General features: G+C 47.6%; 1 protein-coding gene and 1 non-coding gene across 5 annotated transcripts; both read right to left on the bottom strand.

Annotated features, from left to right (window-relative positions):
• Positions 1–512: 512 nt before the first annotated feature.
• LOC141584970 (U4 spliceosomal RNA) lies at positions 513–653 on the bottom strand. The gene has a single exon (XR_012518254.1). It is a non-coding gene; the product is annotated as a U4 spliceosomal RNA (small nuclear RNA).
• A 7,123-nt stretch (positions 654–7,776) lies between these two features.
• On the bottom strand, positions 7,777–19,150 carry LOC141584931 (uncharacterized). 4 transcript variants are annotated; one of them, XR_012518250.1, is made up of 3 exons: positions 16,035–19,150; positions 15,744–15,842; positions 7,777–8,088 (listed from the first exon to the last, which is right to left on the bottom strand). XR_012518250.1 is itself a non-coding variant. In XM_074401909.1 (3 exons), the coding sequence occupies exons 1-3, from the start codon at positions 17,310–17,312 to the stop codon at positions 8,036–8,038; spliced, it is 471 nt and encodes a 156-aa protein (XP_074258010.1). In that variant the 5' UTR covers positions 17,313–19,150; the 3' UTR covers positions 7,777–8,035. The 4 variants fall into 4 exon arrangements, 1 of the variants encoding a protein (XP_074258010.1); XM_074401909.1 differs by lacking the exon at positions 15,744–15,842 and having other exon boundaries at positions 16,035–16,134; positions 16,995–19,150; XR_012518249.1 differs by lacking the exon at positions 7,777–8,088 and adding an exon at positions 12,772–14,277.
• Positions 19,151–19,268: the final 118 nt, after the last annotated feature.

The following is a 19,268-nucleotide window of genomic DNA, read 5'->3' as shown; positions in this document are numbered from 1 at the left end:
CTGAAACAGGAGAATTGCTTGAACCTGGGAGGCACAGGCTGCAGTGAGCCCAGATCACATCATTTCGCTCCAGGCTGAGCAACAGAGCAAGACTCTGTCTCAAAAGAAAGAAAAGAATTAGTATAATTTTGTCTCCAGAAGACGGATCTTGTCCCAGGCCCCAGCAACAGGATTTTGGATCTCACACGAAATGGAATTTACGGCAAGTCGCACAGTCTAGTGACGTTAAAAGGTTTTATTAGCCACTACTAAGTGACAGAGCAGGGAGTCCTGAGAAAGCAAGAGGAGGAACGCACCTGTTTTAAAGAAAAAAAAATTTTTTTTGAGATGGAGTTTTACTCTTGTCACAATGACATGATCTTGGCTCACTAAAACCTCTGCTTCCTGGGTTTTAAGGATTCTCCTGCCTCAACCTCCCAAGTAGGTGGATTACAGGTGTGCACCACCACGTCCAGCTAATCTTTTTGTATTACTTTTCCATTTTAATTTTTTATTTAATTCTTTAAATTCCATTCCTGTAGAAACTTCCAAAAATTGCCAATGCCGACTATATTTCCAGTCGTCATGGTGGGGTATTGGGAAAAGTTTTCAATCAGCCATAATCGCACCTCAGATAAACCTCCTTGGCTACGATACTGCCACTGCGCTTCGCCATGTTGGCCATGCTGATGTCCAACTTCTGGCCTCAGGTTATCTGCCCTCCTCGGCCTCCCAAAGTACTGGGATTACAGGTGTGATTACTTAATGTAAGTTTACATTAATGTTTACATTAAGTAATCACACCTGTAATCCCAGTACATTAAAGTAGAAACAGAATTACTTAATATTTGTTTATATAGGTTATTAAGAATAGTGTTGTCTCTTATGAAGGATTGTAATCAGTTTGTGTCAGGCTATTAGTATTGCTACTTTTCTTTGTTACTATTGATTTTAACAATAATTTATTAGTGTACTATTACCTTTAAAACTCATTTTTAAATTAAGAATGCTTTTTGCTTAAAGTACTGGTATATTTTTATAAGTTTTGGGTCTTTATTTAGTTATTAACTTGTTCCTGCAACCATAAATATTTTATAACCAAAGGTACTCAATCCATAAATATATGATCCAACAGATTTAACCTGTGTGTGTGTGTGTGTGTGTGTGTGTGTGTGTGTGTGTGAGAGAGAGAGAGAGAGAGAGAGAGAGAGAGAGGGTCTCACTCTGTCTTCCAGGCTTAAGTGCAGTGGTGTGATCATGGCTGGCTCACTGAGGCCTCAAACTTCTGAGCTCAAGCAATCCTCCAACCTCAGCCTCCTGGGTATCTTGGACCACAGGCACGAGCCACCATGCCAGCTAATTTTTATATTTTTTGTAGACATGAGGATCTCAATATTTTCCCAGGCTGGTCTTGAACTCCTGATCTCAAGTGATCCTCCCGCCTTGGCCTTCCAGAGTTCTGGGATTACATTCGTGAGCCCTGCACCCTGCCCAGATTTAGCTTTTTCTAAAGCTTTTATTTAAAATAAAGTCACTACGGTTAAGATGCCTCTGACAGTTTTGCATTTTAAGTGCAAAGACTATGTTGAGTGAATTTTTCCATCAGTTGTAAAACGTGCATCCATGTTTATCTCATTCCTATGGTTTCCAGTTAATTGTCCCTTCTTCCTTTTTGGAAACACAGGGGCTAGTGGGCTTCCTGTCAGTTTCCATTTCCAGAACGAGGGCGCTGAACACTCTGCGCGCCGACTTCAAGTGGTGCAGAAGGACGGCCACCAGAGGGCGCACGGCCTCGGCCAGCGCTGTGAGCGCGAGGGCCCTGAAGTGCCCTGGCCACCAGCAGAGGGCGCGCTGGAGCAAGGCGGCGTAACTGCCTGGTGGCCAAGCTCCTCTAACAATCAGAAGCCCGGCTTTACAGAGGCTGACAACTCCAGTTATGACACATGAAAGGGTCTTGGGGTGACCATTCTAGAAATTACATGGGAAAGGATCTTGGTCCATGGAGTAGGTGTGGGGTGGGGGCTTGAACTCATTTAAGTTAAAACAACACCTCCGGAAAGATTCCCCCACGCCATGCCTGCGATCTATAAGGTGGCGCCCGTCGGCCAGCCTTTACTTCTATTGAAATGCAGTGTGGAAGTCGAGGGGGAGGTGATCTTAGATGCTTGGGTCTCTCACCAGGTCACCTCCTCCCTGCACATGGCCACTCTCCCACCTGGGCTACTTTCCAGTCTCACTCACAATCGCTCTGAGCAACTGTGGAAAGAGGACAGCTGTGGAGCCTCTCCCTTGTCCAAGTTCACTCTGCTAAGAGACCTGATAACTCGTCTCACTGGACCCGGGACCGCCCTGGGAAGAATACTTCTGCCCCTGTATTTCAGACAAAGACTATGAGGTGGTCAGGCACAGTGGCTCACACCTGTAATCCCAGCACTTTGGGAGACCGAGGCAGTGGATTATGAGGTCAGGAGTTCAAGACCAGCCTGGCCAACATGGAGAAACCCTGTCTCTACTAAAAACACAAAAATTAGCCAGGCGTGGTGGCGGGCAACTATAATCCCAGCTATTCGGGAGACTGAGGCAGGAAATTGCTTGAACCCGGTGTCAGGTCTCCATATTCAAGCCTGGAGCCTCAAAGTCTGAAGTCCTGCTTGCCTCCTGATCATCTCCCAACCCCTGGCCCCCACGTTCGCCATCGTCCCTGAGTGCCCAGCGGAGGTTCTCCAGACAAGCCCCTCACCCAACCCTGCCATCTCAACTGTTCTTATGAATGTGAATGCCCCTCACCCGTCCTGTCATCTTAACTGCTCTTCTGCCTAACCCCAGCCGCCACTGTAACTGAACTTGGGGTCATGTACACTCCTTGCCCCTACCCACCGCTGTAACTGATCTTACTCTGTGACTTTCCACTGCCCGCCAACCCCTATCCCACTGCCCTTTGCTAACGCCCTTTTCCACCTTAGCCGACCTGTACCCAGGTGAGTAAACAGCCACGTTGCCCACACAAGGCCTGTCTGGGGGGTCTCTTCATTCAAAGAGCGAATTTTCAACATTTTGGTACGAAAACCCGGGATGGGGGAACTCCTACAGGAGACCAAACCCCCCCCCCCCTGCTCTTGTGCTCCCTCTATGAAGAGATCGACCTACCGACCCGGGTCATCAGACCAGCCCACACACACACCACCGGCTGTTTCGGTAAGCAGTCTCATTATTTGCTTTCTCATTCTTTTATCTTTTCCTTTCCACTTCCTCCCCCTTCCAGTTTCATCATTTTTCCACCACAAACACAAGGAAAATCAGGTAAACCAGGTTCTTCCGTGAGGTTCGGGACCCGAAAAACCCTGTGTAGGTCATGGATTTGGAGACCCAGGTTCCCCAGGGGTTGGGCTATGGTGGAGACGTTCACCCTAGTCACTCGCCCACCAGGCTCAGAGCTGATATTGGTGGCAGCTAACATACAGGACGCTCTCTTTGACTGGTCACCAACGACGAGGTTCAACGCAGGCTCACCGAGGGATGCCTGTTGAGTGGCTGGGATGCGTGCCTGTTCTCCTTGTCTCTGCTGTCTTTCCAGAACCCTGGGCAATCGTCCATCCTCTATCCCTCCCTCCTCTCCACTGGCCTGTGTTCTAAAGAATCTTAAACCTCTCCAACTGTCCCATAACTTAAAACCCAAACGTCTCTGTAAACACTGAATTCTCTTTACTGGGCCACTGCATGGTCGCAATACAAGTGAAACAATGGCTCCAACTGGCAAAAAATTGGCACCTTTCACCTCTATTTTATGAAATTAAGACAATTTTTGTCACAACATGGGCAAATGGTCGGAAATTCCCTACATCCAGGCGTTTTTTTTTTTTACACATCAATCCCTCCCTAATCTCTACTCCTTCTCTTGGCTTCCATCTGCCCCTCCTTCCTCCATGGGTTAGCCAGAATCCTCCCTGTCCATCAACCTTCCGACCTTTCTCCTTCCCGCCTGTGAACCAGGCCCTCATCCAGGACCTAACCCCACCCCAGAGCCTTCCTCCTCTTCCTCTGCCCACAACCCGCCTCCTCATGCCCCTCCTGTCACCTCCCCACCTCGTATGTGGCCCGGCTTAGTTAGTCCTGCGGCTGCCTCCTGCACCCCTGCCCGACAATCCCCCTTCCAGAGGTGGCTGGAGCCAAAGGCACAGTTAGGGTGACGTTCCTTCCCTTTATCTGACTTTTCCCAAATCGGACACCGGTTATGCTCCTTTTCATCAGATCCTCCAGTACTTCACCCAGTCCTATAATCTCACCTGGAGTGACTTAAATGCCATCCTTACTTCCACTCTCACCCCTAAAAAACGCTTGATGTGCATTTTATCACCCAGTCAACCCCAACATTACAAAAAGGTACAAAAATTAAAATCTGGCCCTCAAACCCTGCAACAGAAATTAGGCAACCTTACCTTCAAGGTGTTCAATAACAGGGAGAAATCTGCCCGGCTGCACATCTCAGAACTGTAGATGGTGCCTCCTCCGTAAGACAAACCCCAGCCACGCCACCAGCTCAGAGACTTCAGAGCACCCAGACTGCAGCGGCTCCAGCCGACCCCCCGGACCTTGCTTCACGTGTCGGAAACCTGGCCACTGGGCTAAGGAATGCCCGCAGCCTGGGACTCCTCCTGAGCCCTGCCCCGTCTGTGCGGGGCCCCCACAGAAAGTCGACTGTCCAACTCAGGTCACTGCTCCCAGAGCTCCTGAAGCTCCAACCCTCGGCTTGGTGGCTAAAGACTGACGCTGCCCGACCATCTCGGAAGCCCCCTGGACCTTCACAGATGCCAAACTTCAGGTAACTCTTACGTGGAGGGCAAGTCCATCCCCTTCTTAATCAGCACGGAGGCATCCACCCCACGCTGCCTTCTTTTCAAGGACCTGGCTCCTTGGCTGCCATGCTGTTGTGGGAATTGACCACCAGGCTTCCAGGCCTCTCAAAACTCCCCACATCTGGTGTCAATCAGGCCAGCACTCCCTTCCACGTTCTTTCCTAATCAGCCCCACCTGTCCAGTTCCCTTCTTAGGCTGGGATATCCTAGAAAAATTGTCTGCCTCCTTGACTGTTCCTGGGCTACAGCCACGCCTCATTGCTGCCCTGCTCCCCAAACCCATACCTCCCTCAATAGCTCCCCTTATGTCCCCCAACCTTAAGCCTATGATGTAAAACACCACCTTCCCATCCACTGCTACAAGTCACTCACCCCTCCTCATCCTCTTAGAACCTAACCGCTCTTACCCTGCCCAGCACCGTACCCCATTCCACCACAGCCTTTAAAAGTAAAGCCTGTTATCACCTGTCTATTGAAACATGGCCTTTTAATTCACCCTCCTGCTTCTTCAGCATCTGTACTCAAAGGGGCATCACGTATCCTCTTCCAAAGCCCAAATTTCTTCCCATCTGTTCTAATCCTTCACCAGCATACAGGCGCTCCCCCTGCTAACCTCATCCAGTAAATTTCCCAAACCCCAACCCCCTCCACCAAACAACAGCTTATCTCCTGCCTGGGTGTGGTTGCTACTTCACCTCAGGATACCAGGTTTTGCTATTCTAACTAAGCTATTGTATAAACTCACTAAAGAAAACTTATCCAACCCTATTAATCCTAAATCCTTTCCTCACCCTCCTTTTGCTCCTTAAAAAACAGCTCTAAAAGCAGCTCCCTCCCTAGCTCTCCCCAACCTGTCTCAACAATTTTTCATTCTATACTGCTAAAGTCCAGGGCTGTGTGGTCAGGATTCTCACGTAGGAGCCAGGCCTATGGCCTGAAGCCCTTTTATCCAAACAACTTAACCTCACAGCCCTGGGCAGGTCCTCATGACAACGTGCAGCAACAGCTGCTGCCCTGATACTCTTAGAATCCCTCAAAATCACAGACTCCGCCCCACTTACCCTCTAGCTGTCACCCCCTCCAAAGTTTTGTCTTTACACCTCAACACACTTACCTTCAGCCCCTGGCCTTCTCCAGCTTTAAGCAGTCGCCCCTACTGCTTAAACCACACCTCAAAATGTCTGTTTCTGTTATTCCTAACGGAGCCCAAATTCACGGCACTCATTTACCTTTACATGCCCTGCTTTTCTTTAAGTTGCCGGTTTACACGTTTCCTCCAGGCAATTACAGCTGACATTTCACTCTTCATCTGGCTCCCGTTCTCTTCTCAAACACAATTTTGTTAATGAAAGTGAGCAATTGCTTATAGATACTGCACGCTTCCTCACACACTATGAAAACAAAAGCTCTCCCTCCACAGTTACTCCACCAAGCCCTGTAACGGCAGCAGCCCTTGCTGTTTCCCTTCGCTTTTGGGTCCAAAGCTCCAGAAAAAATGTTGTTTTTATGTAAAGCAGCCTGGCCTCGTATTTAATGCCATCAATAAATGAAGAGACAGAACCCAAAAGCGCACGAATCAGGCAAATGGTTATTCTGGACCTGGCTGGATGGGCTGGACACTGCCTAACTGGAGTCATGGCTCCTCCCAATCCTTACTCCTTTAAACCCATCTTTCTTCTTCTCCTGTTCAGACCCTATATCTTCTGTTTAGTCTCCCAATTCATACAAAACTGCATCCAGGCGATCACAATTTGGCAGATGCTGCTCTGGATGACCCACAGAACTGCGCAGTGCCTCTAAGTCCCCCAGCAGCTTAAGCATTCGTAAGGCAGAACGTATTGTCCAGACCTTCCTTATTTGCACACCTGTCCTGTTCCCATTTCCAGCCTGTCTCCCCCGCTCAAAAAAATATATTTTATGTGCCCCTGCAGTCCCTTGTCAGGCACGTCTGCTCACCCCCTCCTCTCTAATTCTTTCTCTCTACATATAAAAAGACAGGTATGTCAGGTCTCCATGTGCAAGCCTGAAGTCCTGCCGGCCTGGGCTGATCGTCTCCCACCCCCCCACCTGCATTTGTCATTGTCTCTGAGTGCCCAGCGGAGCTTCCCCAGACAAGCCCCTCACCTAACCCTGCCATCTCAACTGTTCTTATGATAATGTGAATGCCTCTCACCCATCCTGTCATCTTAACTGCTCTTCTGCCTCACCCCCAGCCGCCACTGTAACTGAACTTGTGGTCATGTACACTCCTTGCCCCTACCCCACCTCTGTAACTGATCTTACTCTGTGACTTTCCACTGCCCGCCCCAAACCTGTAAAACCAACTCCCATCCCACTGCCCTTTGCTAACGCTCTTTTCAGTCATAGCCGACCTGCACCCAGGTGAATAAACAGCTGCATTGCCCACACAAAGCCTGTCTGGGGGGGTCTCTTCATTCAAAGTGGGAATTTTCTTTTTCTTTTTCTTTTTTCTTTTTTTTTTTTTTTTTTGAGGCGGAGTTTCACTCTTGTTACCCAGGCTAGAGTGCAATGGCGCGATCTCGGCTCACCACAACCTCCGCCTCCTGGGTTCAAGCAATTCTCCTGCCTCAGCCTCCTGAGTAGCTGGGATTACAGGCACGTGCCACCATGCCCAGCTAATTTTTTGTACTTTTAGTAGAGACGAGGTTTCACCATGTTGATGAGGATGGTCTCGATCTCTTGACCTCGTGATCCACCCTCCTCAGCCTCCCAAAGTGCTGGGATTACAGGCGTGATCCACTGCGCCTGGCACAAAGCGCGAATTTTCAACACCCGGGGGGCGGAAGTTGCAGTGAGCCGAGATCGCTGCACTGCACTCCAGCCTGGGCAACAGAGCGAGATTCCATCTCAAAAATAAAAATAAAAGACAAAGATTATGAGGCTAGTGGAGGCTGTGACCAAGCTTTGTCAGCACTACCTGAATTGGAACTAGGTTCTCATGTTCACAGGGTGCGATGACGGCCTCCTGATTACAAGATCAAAAGTGTGACTGGCACTTCCATTAACATGTACAGATGTTTGTCTGCAATCTATGTATGAGCATTTTCATGCATCAAATCTTGCCAGGAGTCTCTCATATTATCTTTTATTATAGTCACAAAATTCTGTGCTCTTCAGTATAAATACTTGCATTTTTATAGTTGAACGCTGGGGATGCAAGTGATTTTCCACACAGCCAGCAGCTAAAATATTCCAAATGTGGTTTTCACCATGCGTTGGGATTTACTCGGGGTGGCTGGCAAAATAGGAGGAAAATATTAGGGAAAGTTAGAAATTTATAGTCTCAAACCTTTTGGCAGGCTGAAAGGTTTTAATGGAATGGGCTAAAGGCAACCAGTTCTTTATGCTAAAATTCGTAAAAGTCATAGTGTGAAAGATAGGGACAATCAAGCTTCCCCAGTGGCCTGTTTACCCACATCCCTTTGTCTCTATTCTAACTGTTCACTCATGTAAACCCTATGCTGAACAGCCCTCTCAGCAGGAGGTCAAAGGGGAATTACACGTGAAGGGTGTTTTCTCTGGGCCCAAAACCAAAAGCTTTTATCATTCAAAACCACTCTTTCAACCATGTTAATTATCTACCAAGTGTGTTAACTTAAAACTTCTGTTATTCAGTCTATACCAAATAAATGTAGGAAGGTACAGGGAGTCACAGCTGGGTTTGCTAAAACCGGCCTATAAAGAAAGTGAACAAACATCCCCACCCCATTCGAAATCACTGTACTGGTTGTGAGTGCATTCATTTATCTGTGCCTAAGTCAGGGTCTGCAAATCAAACCTCCACAGGTGGCGTGGCTGTTTTATTGTTTGAATTCATGTTGCGTGACGTGAGCATGCATCTCTCCCAGCTTCACTCCCACCTGAGAGGCAGCCGGGCTAACAATACCACCAGGAGCAAGTCTCGAAGGAGAAGAAAACACCTGGCAGGATGTGACATTCTGAAGTGCCAGGACTTTTTGGGGACTAAAGTTTCTGAAGGTGGCAGTTTGTGTCTCCGTCTCCATGCAGGCCAGAATTTGCTGCACAGCAGGAGGTGACAGGGAACCACTGGATTTTTGGGTGATGTTAATACTGAACGTGTGCCTGCTCTAAGCTCTGAAAGTCACACCCTCCCTGGATTTTTTTTTTTTTTTTTTTTTTTTTTTTTTTTTTTGAGATGGAGTCTTGCTGTTGCCCAGGCTGGAGTGCAGTGGTGCGATCTCAGCTCACTGCAACCTCTGCCACCTGGGTTCAAATGATTCTCCTGCCTCAACCCCCTGAGTAGCTGGGACTACAGGGACATACCACCACACCAGCTAACTTTTGTATTTTTAGTAGAGATGGGGTTTCACCATGTTGGCCAGGCTGGTCTTGAACTCCTGACCTCGTGACCCACCCACCTCAGTCTCCCAAAGTGCTGGGATTACAGGTGTGAGCCATCATGCCAGACCTTTTTTCTTTTTCTTTTTTTTTTAAGATAGAGTCTTGCTATGTCACCCAGGCTGGAGTGCAGTGGCATGATCTCAGCTCAATGCTGCAACCTCTACTTCCTGTGTTCAAGCAATTCTCCTGCCTCAGCCTCCTGAGTAGGTGGGACTATGTGTGCCACTATTCCTGGCTAATTTTTGTATTTTTAGTAGAGACAGGGTTTCACTATGTTGGCCAGGCTGGTCTCAAACTCCTGAACTCAGGTAAACCACCTGCCTCAGCCTCCCAAGGTGCTAGGACTACAGGCATGAGCCACCATGCCTGGCCCTTCCCTGCATCTCAGTGTCCACAAATATTATACATCATCTGCTTAACTGTCTAGGATTTTCAACTAATTGTCCAATGTCTAGATGAAGGTGCTTTCAAATATTTATAATAGATCAGGATGTGGACTAGGATGTTTTATCAATTAATTGGTTGATTCCAAAAATGTAAATCTTTGAATCTGAAATAGGGCTGGAGAACTTAGCAAGGTAATATCAATTCCACATGAGCCTTTGATCAGTTGTGCCCTCTGCCTCACAGGAAGCACTGGCATGTGACGTGTCCTTACTAACATGGACTTTAATGTCATTCAGCTACTGTTCTTTTGATTCATGATTTCAAAACCATTTTGTCTTTCGAAAAACCATACTAGCCAGGCACGGTGGCTGACGCCTGTAATCCCAACACTTTGGGAGGCCAAGGCAGGTGAATTACGAAGTCAGGAATTCGAGACCAGCCTGACCAACATGGCGAAACCCCGTCTCTACTACAAATACAAAAATTAGCTGGACACGGTGGTGGGTGCCTGTAATTCCAGCCACTAAGGAGGTTGAGGCAGGAGAATTGCTTGAACCCATGAGGCAGAGGTTGCAGTGAGCCGAGATTGTGCCCCTGCACTCCAGCCTGGGTGACAGACCAAGACTCTGTCTCAAAAACAAAAACAAAAACAAAAAAAAGATGACCCATACTACCGGCCAGGTGCAGGGGCTCATGCTTGTAATTCCAGCACTCTGGGAGGCTAGCAGGAGGACTGCTTGAGACCGGGAATTCAAGACCAGCCTGGGCAACATGGCAGAACCTGTCTCTACAAAAAAAAAAAAAAAAAAAAAAAAAAAATGAGCTGGGTGTGGTGGCACACATCTGTACTTCCAGCTACTCAGGAGCTTGGGGCGGGAGGATTGCTTGAGCCTGGGAGGTCGAGGCTGCAGTGAGCAGTGATTGCACCACCGCACTCCATCCTGGGCAGCAGAGTGAGACCCTGTCTCAAAAAAGAAAAGCACCCGAACCCCTCCAAAAGCATAGAACTGCCTTTCCTGTTATATACCTCCACTGCTGTACATATTGCTCAGTTGTGACGACACGTCTCTCGTGTTCCGTTTTGGATTCCCTGAGGTGCCGCCTATGGTGTGGCCCCAGACTCAGGAAACTCCTGAAGGAGGGAAGCACACCAGCTGCTGTAGCTGCATTGCCTGTCCACACGGGATTTCCAGCCAGACAGGTGAGCACCTGCAGCGATGCCCTCCCATCCACACCTGTCATCCTTCCTGCCCTGATTCCAGGTGAGGGCAGAGGGCCTCGGAATTAGATAAGTCATCTTTTTTTTTTTCTGAGATGGAGTTTCACTCCTGTCACCTAGGCCGGAGTACAATGGCGTGACCTCGGCTCACTGCAACCTCCGCCTCTCAGGTTCAAGTGATTCTCCTGCCTCAGCCTCCCAAGTAGCTGGGATCACAGAAATGTACCACCACGCTCAGCTAATTTGGTATTTTGGGGGGGGGGGTTCTCCACGTTGGTCAGGCTGGTCTCGAACTCCTGACCTCAGGTGCTCCGCCCATCTTGGCCTCCCAAAGTGCTGGGATTACAGGTGTGAGCCACCACACCTGGCTACAATCAACTTTTTTGGACCTAATCAAAAGCTTGCAGGAAACAGAGGAACACTTGATTAATATAATCCAGTTGAGGCTGCACGCGGTGGCTCATGTCTGTAATCCCCACACTTTGGGGGGCCGAGGCAGGCAGATCACAAGGTCAGGAGATCAAGACCAGCCTGACAAACATGGTGAAACCCCATCTCTACTAAAAATACAAAAATTAGCCAGGCGTGGTGCCACATGCCTATAATCCCAGCTACTCAGGAGGCTGAGGCAGGAGAATCACTTGAAAACCTGGGAGGTGGAGGTTGGGGTGAGCCAAGATCACACCACTGCCTGGGCAACATAGCGAGACTCCATCAAAAAAAAAAAAAGATAATCCAGTTGGATCTCAGAACCGACAGCTTTGTGGCATTTTAACTCATCCTGGTCCCTCTCCCACATCCTAGACTGCGGTGGCCTGAGGGTAACAGACCACACGCCCAGCACAGGTGCCAAGAAGTGGCCTTATTTGCAACTGTGGACAGGGGTATGGCTCGAGGGCTGGCCTTGATCTCACCTGACTGGACATTCTCCCAGTGCCAAGGTGCGACCTGGAGGACATTTGTAGGAAACTGTTTACAACAAATTTGTTAGTCTCTGCTGCCTGGGGCCAGGAGAGCAGATGAGGCAAAAAACAGAGGAGCCAAACATCTTAGGAGGAAAGGCCAGGGAATAAAACGCTTTGGGAAATGAAGGCTTGGAACCTACAAGACCAGAGTGGTGCAGGAGCTTGGAAGAGGCCTGCGAGGGCCCTGCACTCACTTCGGGCTGGCCTTCCAGCTCTGCACAAGCAGGACATGAAAGTGAAGGCAGAGAAAACCTGTTTCACAATGGAAGGGCTGACCCCACAGGCACTCAGCAGCTAAGAGCTCTGACCCCTACGGCCTTCTCCCACCCAGCAGGAGGTGTTTGGATGTTTCTGGATCTAAAATCCAAGTGTCTAAGCCTACCAGTAGTTCCAAGTGCAGATGGTCACACAATTTTTTGACTTTAAAATAGCACAAAAATGATCACATTCAGTAGAAACTCTTGCTTCCAGTACCGATACAACCTGTCTGTTTTTCACTGTTAGTATTCAATAAATTGCATGAGGGCCAGGCACAGTGGCTCATGCCCTTAATCCCAGTACTTCAGAAGCCTGAGGTGGGAGGATCACGGGAACCCAGGAGTTTGAGACCAGCCTGGGAACATAGTGACACCCTGTCTCTATAGAAAAGATAAAAATTAGCCACATGAAATTGTGTGCACCTGTAGTCCCATCTATTTGGGAGGCCGAGGCAGGAGGGATCACTTGAGCCCAGGACATTGAGGCTGCAGTGAACTATAGTTATGCCACTGCACTCCAGCCTGGGTAACAGAGCAGGACCTCATCTCTTAAAAAATAAAAAATTTTGGCTTATGCCTGTAATCCCAGCACTTTGGGAGGCTGAGGTGGCTGGATCACGATGAGGTCAGAAGTTCAAGACCAGCATGACCAACACGGTGAAACCCCATCTCTACAAAAAATACAAAAACTAGCTGGGTGTGGTGGCATGCACCTGTAATCTCAACTCTGGAGGCTTAGGAAGGAGAATTGCTTAGAACCTGGGAGGTGGAAGTAGCAGTGAGCCGAGATTGCACCATTGTACTCTAGCCTGGGAGACAGAGAAAGATTCGGTCACATAATAAATAAATAAGTAACTAAAAATTTAAAAGTAGGTAAACTATTGCTTCACGAGGACAGCATTTCTGTTTGGGATGATGAGAAAGTACAGAAACAGATGGTAGTGATTGTTGCACAATATTGTGAAGCTACCAAATGCCATTGAATTGTACACTTAAAGGTGGTACATTTATCCAAGTTTATTATCTATTTCTACAAACATTCATGAAGGCTGGACTCCTGAAATGTCAAAGTCATGATCCAAGGTGGGGAAGGGTGAGTGGGTTTTGTTCTCCTTTTAGTACTGCTCGGTTTTTTCTCAACCTAACGTCAGCTGGGCTAACATCCAATTCTTGGTAGGGTAGGTGTATTACGTGCATTTGCGGGACGGGTATGGTGGCTCACACATGTAATCCCTGTGCTTTGGGAGGCTGAGGTGGGCAGATTGCCTAAGCTCAGGAGCACAAGACCAGCCTGGGCAACATGGTGAAACCCCGTCTCTACTAAAAATACAACAATTAGCTAGGTGTGGTAGGGTGCCTGTAGTCCCAGCTACCCGGTAGGCTGAGGCAGGAGAATTGCTTGAACCCAGGAGGCAGAGGTTGCAGGTAGTGAGCCAAGATGGAATCACTGCACTGCAGCCGGGGCAACAGAGCCAGACTCCACCTCCAAAAATAAAAATAAATAGGACAGGTACAGTAGCTCATGCCTGTAATCCCAGCACTTTAGGAGACTGATATAGGCAAACTACCTGAGGTCAAAAGTTCGCGACCAGCCTAGCCAACATGGTGAAACCCAATCTCTACTAAAAATACAAAATTTACCCAGTGCTCATGCCTGTAATGCCAGCCACTCTGGAGGCTGAGGCAGGAGAATCACTGGAACCTGATAGGCAGAGGTTGCAGTGAATGCATTTTCAACTTAGGATATTTTCACTTTTTTTTTTTTTTTTTTTTTTTTTTTTGTTCAGAGACAGGATCTCTCTGTGTTGCCCAGGCTGGTCTTGAACTCCTGGGATCAAGCAATCTTTCGACATTGACCTCCCAAAGTGCTGGGATTACAGACGTGAGCTACTGCATTTGGCTGCTATTACCAATTTATAATAGATTTATGGGGACATGACCCCGTCATGAGTCAAGGAGCATCTGTAATCATGCTGAAAATGGGAGTGGCTTGTGTGAGGATATGGGGGAGTGTCAAAACACAAGGGAACCAGGGCCTGCAGGGGAACACCATAGCCTGCCTCTGGCTCAAACTCAGGGCTCCCTCCTCTTTGTCTCCTGTTGCAGGACAGACGTCAGGCTTGCAGCTCTGCAAATCCACGTTGTCTGCACTGCATGACTTCAAATCCACAGCTGGGGGTTGTGGATGATGTTGGAGCAGGAGCAGGGCAGAAGGGACACATCAGGGGTTGCACCTGTAGCCACAATGGCAGAGCAAGTTCATTTTCTTTTTTCTTTCTTTCTTTTTTTTGAGATGAAGGTTCGCTCTTGTTGCCCAGGCTGGAGTGCAATGGCATGACCTCGGCTCACCACAACCTCAGCGTCCCATATTCAAGTGATTCTCCTGCATCACCCTCCTGAGTAACCAGGATTACAGGCATGCATTAGCAAACCTGGTAAATTTTGTATTTTTAGTAGAGATGGTTTCACCATGTTGGCCAGCTCTTCTCAAACTCCTGACCTCAAATGGTCCACCTGCCTCCACCTCCCAAACTGCTGGAATTACAGGTATGAGCCACCACACCTGGCCCTAATTTCTCCGCCCTGCCTGTTGGCTCTGCACAGCCTCAGCTTCTCTTCCCCCAACCCCTAGGTGATAGTGAGCAACCCCCACTCCCTGAGGTTCTATGCCATCTTCCATGAGAGCCATTACAAGTTACATGGGAACACCAGATACAATCTGGTGAGCTATGTCCCCACCAAACCTCACCGCATGTCCCCTGAGAGCTTCCTCTTTCTTCTTCCCTTATCAGCTTAAAGAGCTGAGGAATTTCCAGACAACACAGCCCCTATCCCTGCCCCGTGGTGGGAAGATGATCAGCAGCCATCACCTACACGCCTTACTTCATTAAGTGTCACACGGGTCAGGCGTGTGTGAGCCTGTAACCCCAGCACTTTGGGAGGCTGAGGCAGGTGGATCATAAGGTCAAGAGTTTGGGACCCACCTGACCAACATGGAGAAACCCCATCTCTACTAAAAATAAAAAAAAATCAGTAGGCCATGGTGGCATGTGCCTATAATCCCAGCTACTCAATAGGCTGAGGTAGGAGAATCACTTGAACCCGGGAGGCAGAGGTTGCAGTGAGCTGAGATTGTACCACTGCACTCCAGCCTGGGTGATAGAGTAAGATCCCATCTCAATCAATCATTCAATCAGATAAGTAAGTAAGTATACATGGGAGATTCCTGTATGGCATGACAGGGAGGAGCCTAACCCAGCCTGAGGCAGGGATGGAGATCTGAGTTAGCAGAGTCAACTGAGGCATAAGGATTTAGTGGGGGCAATTTCCACGGGGCAGGGGCCTAACCAGCTGCAAGTCAGCAACAGCAAACTTCTTTGACCAGGCTCATCACATCTAGATGAGTGAGAAAAACAATCACTCCTCACTGTGTGTCCCCAGAACTCTGGGAGCAGTGAGTGGGAGCCATCATACTGGGGCCATTGTTTCTGTGAGCTTCCAGAAGCCTTTCACAGGCAGTGGGATTAGAATGGAGCAGGGCTTGGCTGAGTGCAGTGGCTCACGCTTGGAATCCCAGCACTTTGGGAGGCCAAGGTGGGTGAATGACCTAGGGTCAGGAGTTGGAGACCAGCCTGGCCAACATGGTGAAACCCCAGCTCTACTAAAAATACAAAAATGAGCCAGGTGTGGCAGCACTCACCTGTGGTCCCAGCTACTCAGGCGGATGAAACAGAAGAATCTCTTGAACCTGGGAGGTGGAGATTGCGGTGAGCCAAGATTGCATCACTGCACTCCAGACCTGAGTGACAGAGCAAGACTCCATCTCAAAAAAAAAAAAAGGTAGGGGCAAGGGACAGAGTGGGGCTAAGTGGCTTCCAGGTTTACCTCTCCTCCAACACCCCATCTCTCCCACAGTCCTGAGTTGGGGGATGCCCATGGTGTTCCCCAGGTGCACTTGGGATTTTCTCTCCTGACCCCACAGGATATTTACCTAAAACAGAAGCAGCACTGAGGCAGGACCGACCCAACTTCACTTCCAGGTATGCTGTCTCCTGGACAGAGGTGGGGACTGGGCTGCCTATGGGAAGTTCCTTAGCAGGAGCAGAGAGAAACAGGGCTGAGATCACAACCCCAGCTGAAGAACAGTAAAACAGGATGATTAGAACACTTTACAAGAGCCAGATGAGGTGGCTCGCACCTGTAATCCCAGCACTCTGGGAGGCCGAGGTGGGCCGATCACCTGAGGCCAGGAGTTTGCGACCAGCCTGGCCAACATGGTAAAACCCTGTCTCTACTAAAAATACAAAAATGAGCCATGTGTGGTGGCCAGTGCCTATAATCTCAGCTACTCAGGAGGCCGAGGAATGAGAATGGCTTGAACCTGGGAGGAGGAGGTTGCAGTGAGACCTGATCATGCCACTGCACTCTAGTCTGGTTGACACAGTGAGACTCCATATCAACAACAATGACAAAACACTTACACACAGCATTACCATTTGCTCTAACAAAGCCACAGCCATCCATTCCAAAAGAATAGAAAGCAGGAACTCAGGGAGGTATTTGCACACCTGTGCTCACAGCAGTGCTATTCACAACAGCCAAAAGGCAAAATCAACTGACAGGTCCACCATTAGATGAAAAGATAAACACAGTGTGATCCATCCGAACAGCAGAATACGACTCAGACTTAAGAAGGAAGGGAGGCCGGGCGAGGTGGCTCACACCTGTAATCCCAGCACTCTGGGAAGTGACGGTGGGTAGAGACTCTGTCTCGAAAAAATAAATACATACAAATAAAGAGAAATAACAAAGGAAGTGAGAATATATTGTGAGTGACTCTAATAAGTAAGGACTGAAAGCGTTCTCAGCTGCTGATAGCATTACTACCAACCAGTTCAGTTATGTTCCTTTTCCCGGCTGGGAAGACCTGCACTTGTCCCCCAGGGCTCACCTTTCTGTACACCAGACAAGCGATGGCCGACTGCAGCCTCATCTGCAACACCTTGAGCCAGTACGTGTTCTGCTGCTTAAACAGCGTTTGCAGGCAGGCCGAGAAGAACATCAGCACCGCGAGGAGGTAGCGCTTCCAGGCCGGAGGCTTGGGATCACCAATAAACTCCAGGAAAAGGCTCGCAGGGGAAGGAGGGAGAAGGTAAAGCTGGTGAGAGGAGGTGCCCATGTGTGTTGCTTTTGCACAAACCAGGCCAGGTGTGGGGGATGAGTCAACTTTTTCACAATCATGATCTCGGTTATGTCCCCCACTGTACATGCTTCTTTTCAATCTTACTGCAGCTCCTCAAGATAAAGAGATGGTGTTTTTCTTCCCCCTTGTTATGGGCTAAATTGTATCATCACAAAATTTGTATGTTGAAGCCCCAACCCCTGGTATGTCTGAATGTGACTGTATTTGGAAATAGGGACTTTAAAGAGGCAATAAAGTTAAAACAAGGTCATTAGGCTAGGCCCTCATTCAGTCTGACTGGGGTCCTTACAAGAGGAGAAAATGTAGACACACAGAGAGACACCAGGGCACACACAGAGGAAAGACCATATGAACCAACTTGTGGATACCTGATCTGGAATTTCCAGCCTCCAGAATCATGAGAAAAATACATTTCTGTTGTTGAAGCTACTCAGTCTGTGATGCTCTGTTACAGCAGATGAGCAGACACCACTTGAATCTGGGCTGGCCACAAAACCACCTTTGACCAACAGGGTAGAGTGGCTTTTGGCCTATTGCTTAGAAGCGTCCAAAGCAGCCACATGAACAATCTGAGCTAGCTTTTTGGAGGATGGGAACCCACATGGAACAGAAAGCCATCCCAGATTCAGACACACAAGTGCAGGCACATGAGAAAACCCAGCCAAGAAAAGAAGCACCACCCAGCTGAGCCCAGTCCACATACTACATGTTCTCACAAGTAGAAGCTCAACATTAAGTACACATGGACACAATAGACACTGGGACTTATTTGAGGATGAAGAAAAGAGGAGGGTCAGGACTGAAAAACTACCTATAGGTACAGTGCCTACCACATAGGTGACTAAATAATCTGTACTACAATCCCCAGTGACACTTATATAATAAACCTGCACAGGTACCTCTGAACCTAAAATAAAAGTTTTAAAAAAAACAAACTGATGAACTAAATCAAAGGAAGCATAAGGAAAGGAAAATGTGAGATAAAAACAGAAAAATAGTAGATATAATAAATACTTTGGTACCTTAAAAAAAAGGAAATAGACAAATTAGTAAGAAGGGAAATAAGCATAAAAGCAAAAAAAGACAATAAAAAATTATGTTATCTCTAATTATGAGGGACTATTTTGCACAACTCTGTGCAAATACATTTGAAATCTGCATTTATTACTATCCAATTCAACTTCTAAATTATAAAAATGTCCTACATCTGCACTGTTCAATATGTAGCCACTAGCTACGTGTGTTGAGTGAATACTTGTACACTTAAATGTGGCTCATGTGACTGAGAAACTAAATTTTTTCTAATTATTAATTTATTTAATTTCTAATTATAATTTTATTATAATTGGTTTAAATTTGAACAGTCTCACACAGCTAGTGGCTATCGTATCAGAAAGCATAGAAGAAAATGAAATTGAAATTTTCTTAAGACAGTGTTATTTACCTAAGTTAAATCCAAAGAATATTTATTTAAAAAACAAAAAACTTAAAGAGACCAACTCTATAAAAGAAACAAAGTTATTAAAGAATCTCATTCTCTCCCTCTGACACACACACACACACACACACACACACGGAGAGAGAGACACACACACACACAGAGACACAGACACACACAGAGAGACACAGACAGACAGACACACACACACACACACACACACACACACGCACACAGGTGTTACAAGGAAAAGGAAAGCTCTTCTTTATAACACAGAACAGGACTTTGACAAACTACTACTCATGGCCCAAATCCTGCTGCAGACCATTTTCCTGCAGTCCATGAGCTAATAATTTTTACACAGCTAAAGAAGAAATAGAATATGTAACAGAGACCATATGTGGCCCACAAAGCCTAAAAGACTTAGAATGTGGCTCTTTTTTTTTATTTTTTTTTTATTTTTATTTTTTTTTTTATTTATTTTTTTTTTTTTGGAGACAGAGTGTCGCTCTTGTTACCCAGGCTGGAGTGCAATGGCACGATCTCGGCTCACCGCAACCTCCGCCTCCTGGGTTCAAGCAATT

Source organism: Saimiri boliviensis, chromosome 6 (assembly GCF_048565385.1).
Source record: "Saimiri boliviensis isolate mSaiBol1 chromosome 6, mSaiBol1.pri, whole genome shotgun sequence".
NCBI classification, from domain to species: domain Eukaryota; kingdom Metazoa; phylum Chordata; class Mammalia; order Primates; family Cebidae; genus Saimiri; species Saimiri boliviensis.
This window is presented reverse-complemented; position numbering and strand designations above follow the sequence as displayed.

Excerpts from the sequence above, each read along its gene's own strand:
- LOC141584931 (XM_074401909.1), bottom strand. The coding sequence starts at position 17,312 with ATGTACAGTGGGGGACATAACCGAGATCATGATTGTGAAAAAGTTGAC. Across the intron at positions 16,135-16,994 it reads CTTGTCTGGTGTACAGAAAG|GAACTTCCCATAGGCAGCCC; the intron begins GTGAGCCCTGGG and ends GCTCCTGCTAAG. Across the intron at positions 8,089-16,034 it reads CAGTGCTGCTTCTGTTTTAG|CCACCCCGAGTAAATCCCAA; the intron begins GTAAATATCCTG and ends CTATTTTGCCAG.